The sequence below is a fragment of the Puma concolor genome, chromosome C2 (assembly GCF_028749965.1).
Source record: "Puma concolor isolate L17-30 chromosome C2, mPumCon1.1.hap2, whole genome shotgun sequence".
Taxonomy (NCBI): domain Eukaryota; kingdom Metazoa; phylum Chordata; class Mammalia; order Carnivora; family Felidae; genus Puma; species Puma concolor.
The window spans coordinates 76278088-76291830 of NC_141675.1; the positions used below are offsets into that span (position 1 = coordinate 76278088).

Consider the following 13743-nt stretch of genomic DNA (forward strand, 5'->3'; position numbering starts at 1 on the left):
CCAGTGTTTGCTGCAGGAGACCAAGCCAGTAGGGCCAGATATCCCCAGCTGAATGCTGAGTCACCAGGACCAGATATCACTTGTTCTTTCCTTGCAGTCTCCTTCCACAAGGACTCAGACAGGATTTCATGAGAATCTGGGGGCACTGAGGCAGAAACACCCTGCTTAACTACAAATCACTCCTTGTACATGCCCATGGTTTTCTAACTCAAGTTGTGTTCCTTAATTCTCCTTTTCTTTTCTCTGCATTTTTTTTTCCAGAAAGGTCTTTGGTTTCTCAGCTTCTAGGGCCCTGTCAAGCACCTCCTCACCAACACCAGTCTTCCGGGAATGTCCAAAACCTAGCATCTACACAATCTAGGCTCAAATCAGGAGCCCTGACATTCACCTAAATAAATTAGTGTATCTGTTATTATTTCCGCAACTCCTCAACTCACAGCTTGCTACAATGTGGGGCCTTAGAAAGGATGCAGTATACTAATAATAATACCAACACTTATTAAGTTATGAATATGTAGCAGGCACTCTCCTAAGTGTCTTAGATAAATAACCACATTTAATCCTTACAGTAACTCTATGAAGTGGGAACTGTAGATCCACAAACCCTTGGAGTCAAATGCGTTTTGGAAGTTAGAATTTTTCAGACTTTAAAAAGGAAATATTTATGCACATACTGTATGGGGCAGGGGGCAGCACCCTGAAATCAAACACATTACTATTTCTGCAGTGAGATCTATGAATATTCATAGTAGGGAGTAGAAACAAAACTGTGGATAGACTCTCATCAGCCCAGGTCATCTTTTGCCACCAAATAATTTGTGAAAAATCATTTGGTTTTCAAAGTTCTTTAAGTTTTAGTACTGTGGTTTTGTATTATTATCCCCATTTTATAGATTCAAACAAAGGGGAAAAAATAAATGAAGCACAGAGAGGTGAAGGGACAGCCACTGAGTGGGCTCCCAGTGTTCTGAGCTAGTTACATGAGAGTTCTGCGGGGCAGCTGACTCCAGACACCGGCCTCTCAGCTCCTGCCACACTGCCCTCCAAACTGAGGAAGAGGGGCACCTGGGTGGCTCAGTTAGTTGAGCATCTGACTCTTGATTTTGGTTCAGGTCATGATCCCAGGGTCATGGGATGGAGTCCCATGTCAGGCTAACACCTTAGGAGAATTAAAACAGAAAAAGCAAGGCCCTGATCAGGGTCCCAAAGACAAACTTTCTTTTACATTTCTTTTAACTCCCTCCCTCAGCCTTCCCCACTCCTCCTCTCTCCCCTCCACCCCCTCCACAGCCGGCCAAGTTCACTACTTGCACTTTTTCCACTCCTTTCCGTAGCATGCATTTCCCCAGATCTCACCTGGGAAATCCACCTTCCCTTTGTATTCCCTATGGATTTAGATTTTTGCTGCTGATACATATTCTATGATATATTTTTTTGGATATCTACTCCTATGCCTTATTCCAGGATAGTCATCTCACCTGGAAACTCATCCTTGACTTTGCTAAACAGCCCATTTACCCAGCTTTTGCGAGGTTCTGAAATTATTTAAGATCAATTTGTGGCATTTTGGTTTTCCCACCCATCTTCATGGTACATATTATTCTGCTTATTTTCTTCACGTGCTTTCTAACACATAACTTTATGTTTTATTTGAATAGAAGATACACAATTTATTTTTTTTGAAATGTGAATTAGGAGGCTAGATCTCTTTTCAGCAAGAGAAGGCATGATATGGTGATTTTATCTTCTCCACAAGCAAAATATGAACACACGATATTAATACACAAACGATAATCATGAGGAACCTTAAAACCAGAACTCTCCCAGAAAATTTACAGATATGGTTTCTGCCTTTCTATTCTACCTATAACAGAATCCTATAGGCATGCTTAGTACTAATGACTTTCCTCTTGTTATGGAGCAAACCACTGAAAGGCTTTGCAAGGTAACTTAGAAAAATTTAGGAAAATCTTTAGAAAAATCTGCTGATAGGCCACTGCTCCTGCTTGGGCTATCTTGCATCTGATGGCTTTTGTCTGGATGATCACTCGTCACCTTGGCCATTCACCTGCAGTGCTACCTGTGGTTCTTCCACGCATTTGTGCTCACTCCCTTTTTCTCTAAACTATTAGAAGCAGTGTTTCTCCAACTTTTCTACATTTTCTCTTGGCTCCATATTAACCTGACATTAAAAATTATTATCTCCTTACTATCTTTGCTCTCTCTCCTCTTCCTTCAGGTCTACTCTAGGATGTGAAGTCACAGACTTCATTTCAAGCCCATCCTTTTCCTCCTCTCCAATTTCTGATCCTCCCTTTGGTAACCTCTCTTATTGGGTCACTCATTAGTACTGCTTCTTCCAAATGGCAAGTACGAAAATAGTATAGCAGAGAGACTTTGGAATCTGGCAACCTTGGGTTCTAATCTGACTGCATTACTTGTTGGATAAAACCTTATACAAGTGGCTTCACCCTTTATGTTTAAATTCCATTTGTGTTGCTGAGCTAACAGCACAGATGAAATTATTTTTAAAATATGGATTTAAAAATCATTTACAAGCTTACAGAAACTAGAAAACCAAACGTGACACACCAGAGAACATCTATTTATCATGCAGACTGAGAGTGTGCAAAATCGACTTGTGGGTGAGAGGCAGTAGACATAAAGAATTACTGACTTTCTAGTTCAACCCACTCATTTTTTAGGTGAGAAAAATGAAGTGGAGGAAAAGAAAGTGATAAGTGTGGGGTTGTCAGACTTTAAGAGAGCCCAGGATCAGAGCCTGAACCTGTCAAAGGTGAATGCTTGTCCATGGGACTCTTTTCCTAGGTGCATTTCAGAGTCCCAGGACCTTCCTTCTCTTCTGCTTCAGGCATCATAGCCAGCCTGACCCCCAGCTAGTGACCCACTCTGCAGTTTGGATGTTTCAACTGCCTCTGTACTCCTGGATCCTTAGCTTTGGCCAATGGCCTCTGTGTGTGACTGCCATCCATCAGTGCTGCAAAACAATGGCCCTCATTTCCCCCTTCCACCATTTAATTCTGCCCTTGCCAGGTTACAGCTATATTCCCAAACCGGATGAGTGGGACCATGCAGCATGATCCTACTTGGAATAAGTTAAGAAGAAAGTTATTGGTGTCTGTGACTTGCAAAGTTACAGCTCCTGTCCCCACTGTTTACCTCTGAATCCAAGCATTATCTAGGCCTAGGGATTTCACTTGTGGGAAACTAGGGTCCTAATAATCCAGGCCATAAGACTTCCAAGCTATGGAGTAATAAAAAGAGCAAGGAAAGAACAATGGAATCAAACCTGGGTTTGAATCTGGATTCTACCTATTTCTACCTGGGTGGACATTGAGCAAGATATTTTGACCTTTTGCGCCTCAGTTTTCTAATCTGTAAAATGGGAGAAATTCCACTGACCTCATAAAGCAGTTGTGAGCATAAGAATACTAGGTGGCTCTGTTGGTTAAGCGTCCAACTCTTGATTTCGGCTCAGGTTATGATCTCACAGTTTGTGAAATCAAGCCCCGCATCAGGCTGTGTGCTGACAGCATGGAGCCTGCTTGGGATTCTCTCTCTCCCTCTCTCTGCCCCTTCCCCACTCGCACTCATGCTCTCTCTCTCAAAACAAATACATAAACATTAAAAAAAAAAAGACTGTAAGTAAAGTGCCTAACACCAGTGTAGGGCACATGACACAAACTCAATAAATAGTCATTCTGGTTAGACCTTTATTGGAAACTTAGAGGGGGGCAGTCAGAAATTAAAGGCTGGGCGCTGGCTCCAGCCCTCTGTATCCCACCTGCTACTTTCACCAACCCCCATCTCTACCATACCGCATCCAAGATGGAACCCACACCTTAGCTACACCATGGGAGCAGCAAGTAACTTCTCTGATATGGCCTCAGGATCCCCATTAGGTTCCCAACCACCTTTCTTACATCTGTCCAAGGCTGTGTGTCTCTCTCCATCCATAGTGAACTGATGGGCCAGATATTTAACTAACATTTATTGATTGCTAACTACTATATGCCACACACTGGGCAGAGTTGGGGAGTGTGGTGGGGAGAAGGACAAGATGTGCTTCCCGCTTTCCAGGAGGTTATAGAGCAGGAGAGGAGATGCCTGCTCTATCTCTCCTGCCTCTATCATATCCACTTCCTAGAAGCCAAACCTACTTTTAAGTCAACCTATATATTTAGGTCCAGTTTTTTAGCCAACCTTGATAAAAGCAAGGTGCACAATTGTCATCAGCTGTCTTTCATTAAGGCTTAAAGTTAACCCTCATTTCCTAGACCCAAGGTCTGGTAGCCCAGCCTACCTGTGGAACTAAGGTGTACTTGAAAGACCTTCACTCTTAGCCATTCCAGGAGCCCAGTGCCCCACAGGTGTGTCTATAGACACAGTAATACTTTGGTCCTACATGGCATCATGACCCAATCCTCTGGCCAAGTTTCTAAAACAGGGAAGAAATGCCTTACAGAGCTAGTGGGGCTGAAGCACTGCAGATATTTCAAACCTTAGACAGAAAATATCTCTCTCCTGTGCCTTCCTGCTTTGGGTCCCTTGGTCATTCCTGTCTTCCTCAGCACTTTCTATTTAGGGCTGTCATGATCTTCCATCTAAACAAAGTTTCTTTTGTACTCTAGGTCTGATCCTTTCCCCTTTCTGCAAGAAAAAAAAATTTCCAAGTCTTTCTGGAAATGTAACTAAGATACTTAATATAACAATACTCCAATTTATTCATTTGGTCCAATTGTGTTTTCTATAGAGATGTCACATAAGACATAATATTGATACATGCCATTAATATTGATGTTATCAGAGATTACTAGTTTATGATAATGTATAACACTACTGACAACGCAAAGACATTAAAAAGGGTTATGCTACCTTAATTTTATAACTTCTATTATCATGAAATCAATGCACAAAGTAAAAAATGTATAGAAAACTTGGTTTAGGTAAAATGAATCAGAAAGGCAGAGAGATTGAAAGGAGGAAATCTGGTTAGGGGCTGTTGGAAAAATATAGACCACAGATGATGAGGGCATGAACAGAGCTTTATAATTTGATGCTTGCAGTTACGTCTAATGAATACATAACCAAATCACTATATATTGTCACCTTTCCAAATCTGCAAATTCCCTGGCCTTAAAAGAATTTAATTCTTACTTCCCCAGCCCACACCCTCTCATTAAGGCAAGTTATTTTGTTATTGATCTCAGCACAGACCTGTCAAACAGGTGCTTTGCCCTTAGTCTTGGCTTACCTTCCCCCCTGCCTGGAGCCCGGAAGGCATACCTGCACAAGGGCAAAACAGGACACTCTGCTGTGACCTCTCTGGCCACAGCCTCTCACCAGGGAGTGGTCACCTGCCATACACATTATTCAAAACCAGGAACCAAGGTGTGGTCTGAGCTCCTTTAAGCTCAAGGGTTTGGGGGCTCCTGGTGAGTCCCCAGAGAAGAGTCCAGAAGAAGAGAATGGAAGGGGGGTGGCCTGCTGGGGGGGGATTCCTCCTCTACCTCACTGTCAACCTTCTGCTTCCAGGTAAGATGGGGCAACAAGAGAAGACCAGAGTGGTTCTGAAGGACATCTAGAAACTTCTCTGCAGCACTTGGAGGACATTCAGAATTAACATGTTAAATATTTCTTCCCTAATATCTGTGTCTTGAGTGTGTGTATTTGTGTGTGTGTGTGTGTGTGTGTGTGTGTGTGTGTGTGTGTGTGTTTGGGTATATCAGATAGGAAGACATTTTGCTGATCAGTATACACTGACTTCTCTATTCCTGTCTGCATAGGGATCTGCCAAACTGTCCCACTTCACCACCTTCCAATTACACCTTTTCACCCACTTCCGATGCCCCTCCCCCTACACCCTCATCCCACTCTTCCTGTCTTCTTCCCTTGACATAGTATCTGTGAGAAGGGTAGCCACTGATTTTAAACATGTCATCAAGGAGCAGGTAAAACACTGAGGGAAGGTAGGAATCAATCTGAGGTAGGAGTAGATAATTTGCTTCCATGAGGGAATATTTGTTCCTAGCCTGGATATATACCTTAAATACTATGAAAAGAGATGGAGTTGTAGAGGAGCAAGCAGAGCAAAAGATCACACAAAGCTGGAAATGGGGCTAAGATTCTGCTCAGGTACTACCAAGATGGCTCCCTGGTCATGGCCAAAACACAACACCTACACAGGCCTCACTATACTATTGGCATATGGTACAAGCTCAGTGATATTGCCTAGTTATCCCAATGCTGGAAATAAAACCCAAGATATCTGAGGTCACTAAATCTGAGAAGGAAAAATAAATGCATAGCACCAAGGTACATACCCATTCAGAATACCTACTACATGTTATCCATATCTACCTAGGAAGTACATTTGTTTACTTCCCTTATTTTTTTTTGACAAATCAGTTCTTGTCTTCAGTAAACAGAAGTCCCTGAGAATGAGGAAAATACATTATAGCAGATTTCTAAGTGACCCAGATGACAAGTGTTAGGACAGTGCTGAGAGGTGCTACTAGGTAGACCCAAGAAGCCTGTGACATACATTTGAGGACTTGTTGAAGTGAGACCAAGTTTGCATATAGATTTGGGCAGATTTTGCATGAGGATGAAACAATAGGAATGAGAATATAGCCCTGACTCAGCTTACCACACCAACTTCCACCATTTGCCTACTTGACCAGCCCATCCTCTCTGGCCTGGCAGGAAGGGCTTTGGCCTTGGGAAAACTTGGCCCAGGGAGGAGGGCTCACCATTCCTCCCAGTATGTCACCTGTTTTCTCTCTGCAGAGAGACTTCAGCCCTGGCAATAGAGGCTCTCTCTTACAGGGTCTCTGCTCACTACAGGAAAAGGTGACACTTTCACCATCAATTGCTCAGGCTTTGACCAGCATGGGGTGGATCCTGCTGCCTTCCAAGCAGTGTTTGACAGAAAGGCCTTCCGTCCAGTCATCAACGACAGCATCCCCACTCGTGTCAACATCTCCTTCACCCTGTCTGCCATCCTGGAAGTGGTGAGACATGGTCCCCACTTTCCATAGATTCTAATAAGGAACAAGGATTCTCTGCCCTGTCAACCCAACATTGTACTTGCCCAGTGGTGAACATTCAGTCCTCTGAATGGATTCTGTACAAATTAGAGGATTTTCCTATGGGATGGGGAGACATAAAGAATAATGCTACAGTAATATTTTTTCAGGATTTGTTCTTGAGCCCTGTCCTTTCTAGAATGCTCCAGAAAAAAAGAGTGGTCTGTCAATTAAAACTGAATTGTCCCTAGCTATGAGGGGAGACAAGTAAGGAAAAGACAGTCCAGCATCTAGAACTATGCCTGGCCCAATAAATTATTAAATATACGAATATGAGGTGGGCATAGGTCAAGTCTTTTTGTACTAACAACCCTGGATGGGAATTTCTTTACCAGAATGCACAGCTCCAGCTTCTGACGTCATTCCTGTGGATGAATTTGGTAAGGCAGCCTCAACTATCTCCCTCCCAGTTCCATTTATAAGTGTAAATTTGAGGAGTGACTCAAAGGTTTCCTAGTCCAAACCTCTACTCAATGTATAAATCTTTCTGTGACCAAATAACTCCATCTAGAACTGGACTGGCCTTGGGGACACAAATCTCTCTGGGTAGCTTATGAAGGTGGAAATGGTGACGCAAGAAAATGGCCAAATGGTTACAGGCCAATATATTGGTGTGCTCCTGGGACCAAGGAATTTTATACTATATTTAAGTGGAAAAAAGGCCACTAAAGGGGACTTTACCAGTGACACTTGGCTATATGAAGAGGGGGGATACAGGCTGTGGTCATTAGGGACACAAGTGGGAGAAAGAGGATCAGAGCTCAAGGAAGAACAGGAGGGGCAGGAGAGGCTGATTGCATAAGCTCTGCCATTGCTCACCTGTTTCCTGGCTCACTGCCCTGGCTACAGATGTGGGACAATGCCTTCATCAGCTGGAACCCAGAAGAGTGTGCCAGCATCAATAAACTCACTGTATCAGCTGAAAACCTGTGGCTCCCAGACATCTTCATTGTGGAATCGTGCGTATCTGGGCTGGGGAAAGCCAGTAGGAAGCCCATCTGCAAAAAACAGCCTAGGGCTAGTGCAAGGCACAGGGACATCAAAAGAGTCAGATGGGGCACTGTGTCAATTAATTGACTCCCACAAAACACTATGAGGAGTACGAGAGACAAGATAGAGTGACAGTAGAGAAAGAACCCAACTGGAGAGCATAGGAGAGGAAGACTTGGGAAGGGAAACAAAACTAATGAAGGCACCACAGCACCCTCTCCCTCCCTCTCACAAGCAGCATGGATGTGGATCGAGCACCTCCAGGTCTCACTGTATTCGTCAGCAGTGAAGGTCAAATGACCTACGACCGGCCAGTGCGGGTGACCAGCATCTGTAATCTAGACATCTTCTACTTCCCTTTCGACCAACAGAACTGCACCTTCACCTTCAGCTCCTTCCTCTATACAGGTGAGCAAGACATGTGTTGGTAGTTATTCAAGATTTGGGGAAGATATTTAAGTGGTATAGGTATGATTAGAGAAGGTTTTAGATCAGTGTTTCTCAACTGTGGCCACCCACGAAACCTTTTTAAAAATACCAATGACTATGCATCACTCCAGAGATTCCAATTTAATTGTTCCAGGTGGGGCGCAGGTACTGTTAGTTCTTATATGTCATCAGCTGATGTTAGTGTGCAGACAGGATTAAGAATTACTGCTTTAGGGGTGCCTGGTGGTTCAGTCAGCTAAGTGTCTGACTTTGGCTCAAGTCATGACCTCATGGTTCATGAGTTCAAGCCCCATATTGGGCTCTGTGTTGACAACCTGCTTCAGATTCTGTGTCTCCCTCTCTCTGTCCCTCCCCCGCTCGACTCTGTGTCTCTCTTAAAAACAAATAAACATTCAAAAAATTAAAAAAAAAAAGAATTACTGCTTTAATTCCTCAATGAAGTTTATAAAAAAGAACTACAGGGGTGCCTCGCTGGCTGAGTCAGAAGAGCATGCAACTCTTGATCTCCAAATTGTGAGTTCAAGCCCCACGTTGGGTGTAGAGATTACTAAAAAATAATAATAATAAACTTAAGGGGTGCCTGGGTAGCTCGGTTAAGCATCCAAATTCAGCTCAGTTCATGATCTCATGGTTCATGGGTTCGAGCCCTGCGTCAGGCTCTGTGCTGACAGCTTGGAGGCTGGAGCCTGCTTAGGATTCTGTGTCTCCCTCTCTCTCTGCCCCTCCCCCGCACACGCTCTGCCTCTCTCCCTGTCTCTCAAAATAAATAAACATTAAAAACTAAAAATAAAAAAAAAGAATTACTGCTTGATAGCTTGGATGGCCCTTGTGCCAAATGAGGTTCATCTGACCCTGAGCTACTGCACCTCCACAATTTTTAGCTGAAACTTTTTATTTTTTTATTTTTTAAAAATGTTTATTTCTTTACTTTGAGTGAGAGAGAGAGCAAGAGCACACACAAGTGGGGGAAGGGCAGAGAGAGGGAGAGAGAGTCTTAAGCAGGCTCCACACTGTCAGTGCAGAGCCTGATGAGCGGGGAGATCATGACCTGAGCCGAAATCAAGGGTCAGACCCTAACCAACTGAGCCACCCAGGCACCCGTAGCTAAAACCTTTTAATTTTGATAGCTAATACACTTTACCAGTAAACACATTGAATGCCACCAGGTGTCATGTGGCAGATTTAGATAAATTAATCATTATAATGGGCATGCATGTAATTATAAAAAGGTTGAGCTATTCATGTTTGATTCCACCAAAACAACATCATAAAACTGGGGAATGGAGAAGGAAAGTAGGAATGATTGCAGAAGTTCTTGACTCATGTTTGAGTCATATCCAACATTCCCATAACAACTTTGACTCATTCTTGTTTTCAACCAAAAAGAAAAAAAAAAAATCAATGCTGCAGCCTGCACACCCATGAACTGTGGTCCTGTAATCCATTTTTAAGAAAACTTGGATGCCTTGCCTTAAAAAGGAACAGAGAGGAAAATTTGTTGAAGAAGCTCAGTAGGGGAGGAATTGAGTCTGGGGGCAGGAAGCTGGGAGAACTTCTGGACCAAACTGCCTTTGGCCTGCCTTGCAGTGGACAGCATGCTACTGGGCATGGACAAGGAAGTGTGGGAGATAACAGATACATCTCGCAACCTCATCCAGACCCAGGGAGAGTGGGAGCTCCTGGGCATCAACAAAGCCACCCCAAAGATGTTGGTGGGCAGCAACCTATATGACCAGATCATGTTCTATGTAAGTCCAGGGGCCCCTGTTTGACTTCTGATCCCAGTTGCTCTTTGGTTTTCCTCTTAATCTAAGGCACTTTAGAATGTAAAAAAGAATTTCTGGGGGGTTAAGCACCTATTCCCCACTCCACCCTCTATCCTAACTGCCCTGAAGAATGATCCCCAGGGCCCCCCCCACCCCCGCCTCTTCCCATCACCTCTTTCCCCTCCCCACCCTGCAGAGAGGAGGCTGGGCTTGGCTGTAACAAGCTCTACTGCTCAGAATGGAGCAGCCACCTCTGTGATGGTCCAAAGGGCCCTACTTGTCCCTAGATGTCTACAATTGTTGTGTTCCCAGCAGGTTGGACATATTTACAAGTGAAAATTAGACAACAAAGTGGGTACTTCTGTAGAGGGCACAATTAAATGCATGTGGTACCTAAAGTGATCCTCCCACAGCCAGCCTCAACACATCAGCAAGGATTAGATAGTCAAATATACAAGTCGAGCTCTCTAACATCAGTTTATTTGCCACATTCTCCACAAATCCTCCCCACAGGTGGCCATCAGGCGCAGGCCCAGCCTCTACATCATAAACCTTCTGGTGCCCAGTGGCTTTCTGGTTGCCATTGATGCCCTCAGCTTCTACCTGCCGGCAGAAAGTGAGATTCGTGCCCCATTCAAGATAACACTTCTGCTGGGCTACAACGTCTTCCTGCTCATGATGAATGACTTACTCCCTGCAACTGGCACCCCTCTCATCAGTATGGTCCCTCCCACTTTCCAGGGAAGCAAAGGCAGCAGGGCACAGGGAGGGAAACAGGAGAACCGATGCCTCTCCACTTAAGGAGGGAAGGGGTTCTGAGGAAAGATTGGATTTGGAGAGTATTAAGACAAGTGTAGAAAAGAATCTGCCCTAGGTTACTTAGAATTTGCTTTGTCCTAAGGTGTCTACTTTGCCCTGTGTCTGTCCCTGATGGTGATCAGCCTGCTAGAAACCATCTTCATCATCCACTTGTCGCACATGGCTACCACACAGCCCCCACCTATGCCTTGGTGGCTCCACTCTCTGCTCCTCAATTGTGCAAGTCCAAGGAAGTGCTGCACCACTGCACCTGGGAAGGGAAATAAGGGCTTCGGCCTCACCCTCACCCACCTGCACGGTAAGGGGAGTCAGCACCGCCTACACTTTCTCTTCCCACACCTCCACTCTTTTACTGTTTCTTTCCTCCCTGTCTCCCTTGCTCCCCAGGTGAACTCCATGGCCCATGGCTGGGTCTCTGTCTCTCTGTAGGTATGAAGAAGCCCGTGGAGTTAGTGGAGAAGGTGCCAGGTACCAGAGGGACAGGGTTAAATGGGTGTCCTGGGTCAACAAGGGTTCAACAGGAAGATGAGGCTCAGAAGCAGCACTTGGTCGACCTGTGGGTGCAGTTCAGCCACATGATGGACACCCTGCTCTTCTGCCTCTACCTGCTCTTCACGGCCACCTCCATCATCACAGTCATCGTCCTCTGGAACACCTAGGCAGGCATGCATTTCCACTTGTCCCTGCAAACCACAGCCTGGAGTTTCTCTTGGTCTTAGAGCCAGCCAGTTCTGGGCCCCATTCCTGATCTTAGCCACTTAACCCCAGTGACTACCATATCCCCATCTATACTCCCCAAACTCCAACACAACTGTACCAAGCAGGTTCAGAATAGCCCCAAACAATTTCCTGATTTCTCATATGTCATTCCTACACATTTTAAGAGTTCCTTAGCCACACATAACTTCTGACTCTCTTATCAATGGAGCTGAGGGTCAGCAGAGTCTCTCTTTGATTGATTGTCCCCCAAACATAACTTTTCAGGAAGAACTGGCTCCTCAGTACATTTCTAATAGGTCCACAAACACTGGGACATAGACTACCAAGTCTTGCAGAGGACTTGATAGTTCACTTAAACAGCTGTAATCTGATTTGATTTGAAGACACTTTCAGAATTTTAAAAGAAAGAAAAGGTCAAGTCTCATTTGTAAAAAGTTACTATAAAATATTTACAACAGGAAAATGTTTCTTGTATCAACTAATTTCACTTCACTTGCCTTCTCTCTCATTCCTGAAATTGCTCTTTGAAATAAATTATATATTGTGTCCTTTTTCCCCCTTATGAATTCACAAAATCAGAGAGGGCCTTCTGAAAATATATGTTTGGAGGAGGGCTGGGAAGACTAAGGGTTCAGGTTAGGAGCGCCTGGGTAGCTAGTTGGTTAAGTGTCTGACTCTTCATTTTTGCTCAGGTCATGAACTCACAGTTCGTGGAATAGAGCTGTGGGGTATGGAGTCTGCTTAAAGCTTCCTTCTGCCTCTCTCTCTCTCTCTCTCTCAAAACAAAACAAAACAAAACAAAACAAAACAAAACAGAACAGAACAAAAAACCCCAAGGGGGTGGTTCAAGTTAAATCAATTAGCCTATAGCCACATAATTAGTTGCTTTGTAGCCATTTAAAGTAAGAAGGTAGATCTATGCTCATACCATAGAAACGGGACCATGATATATAAAGTGGGAAAAACAAGTTATTACACATAATTTCTGTTAAAAAAAAAAAAAAAAAAAAGGAGGGCTAGAGAGAAGGGCAGAGAAAAAGGTATGGATGGCTAGAGACCAAAACATCATAAGCAAACTTTGTCTTGGATTAGGGAATTAGAAGTGTTTACTATTTTCTTTTATATCTTCATTTGTGTTTCCTTTTAAGTTTATTTATTTTGAAAGAGAGAGTGTGTGCATGCACTCACATGAACGAGTGGAGGAGGGGAAATGATGGGGGGGCAGGGAGAGAATCCCAAGCAGGCTCCATGCTGTCAGTGCGAAGTCCAATGTGGGGCTCAAACTCACGAACTGAGAGATCATGGCCTGAGCCAAAGTCAGACGCTTAACTGACTGAGTTACCCAGGTACCCTTTCATCTGTGTTTTCTTAATTGTTTTCAATGAGCACATATTATTTCTACTATCCAAAAAAGCCCCAATTTTAAAAAAAAATTTTAATGTTTACTTATTTTTTTTATTTTTTTAACGTTTATTTATTTTGAGACAGAGAGAGACAGAGCATGAATGGGGGAGGGGCAGAGAGAGAGGGAGACACAGAATCGGAAGCAGGCTCCAGGCTCTGAGCCATCAGCCCAGAGCCCGACGCAGGGCTCGAACCCACGGAAAGTGAGATTGTGACCTGGCTGAAGTCGGACGCTTAACCGACTGAGCCACCCAGGCGCCCCTGTTTACTTATTTTTAAGAGAGACAGAGACAGAGCATGAGCGTGGGGGGGGGGGGGGGGCAGGGAGAAAGAGAGGGACACAGAATCCGAAGCAGGCTCCAGACTCTGAGCTGTCGGTGCAGAGCCGGACACGGGGCTTAAACCCACTAACTGTGAGATCATGACCTGACTTGAAGTCAGACACTTAGCCGACTGAGACACCAGGCACTCCAAGCCCCTATTTT

At 44.2% G+C, this 13743-nt stretch overlaps 1 protein-coding gene across 1 annotated transcript; it reads left to right on the forward strand.

The window, feature by feature from the left end:
- Positions 1-5489: 5489 nt before the first annotated feature.
- On the forward strand, positions 5490-11987 carry LOC112849572 (5-hydroxytryptamine receptor 3C-like). Its single transcript, XM_025913233.2, has 9 exons — positions 5490-5556; positions 6868-7034; positions 7445-7489; positions 7959-8068; positions 8338-8507; positions 10137-10297; positions 10829-11033; positions 11217-11432; positions 11564-11987. The coding sequence occupies exons 1-9, from the start codon at positions 5490-5492 to the stop codon at positions 11791-11793; spliced, it is 1371 nt and encodes a 456-aa protein (XP_025769018.1). The 3' UTR covers positions 11794-11987.
- Positions 11988-13743: the final 1756 nt, after the last annotated feature.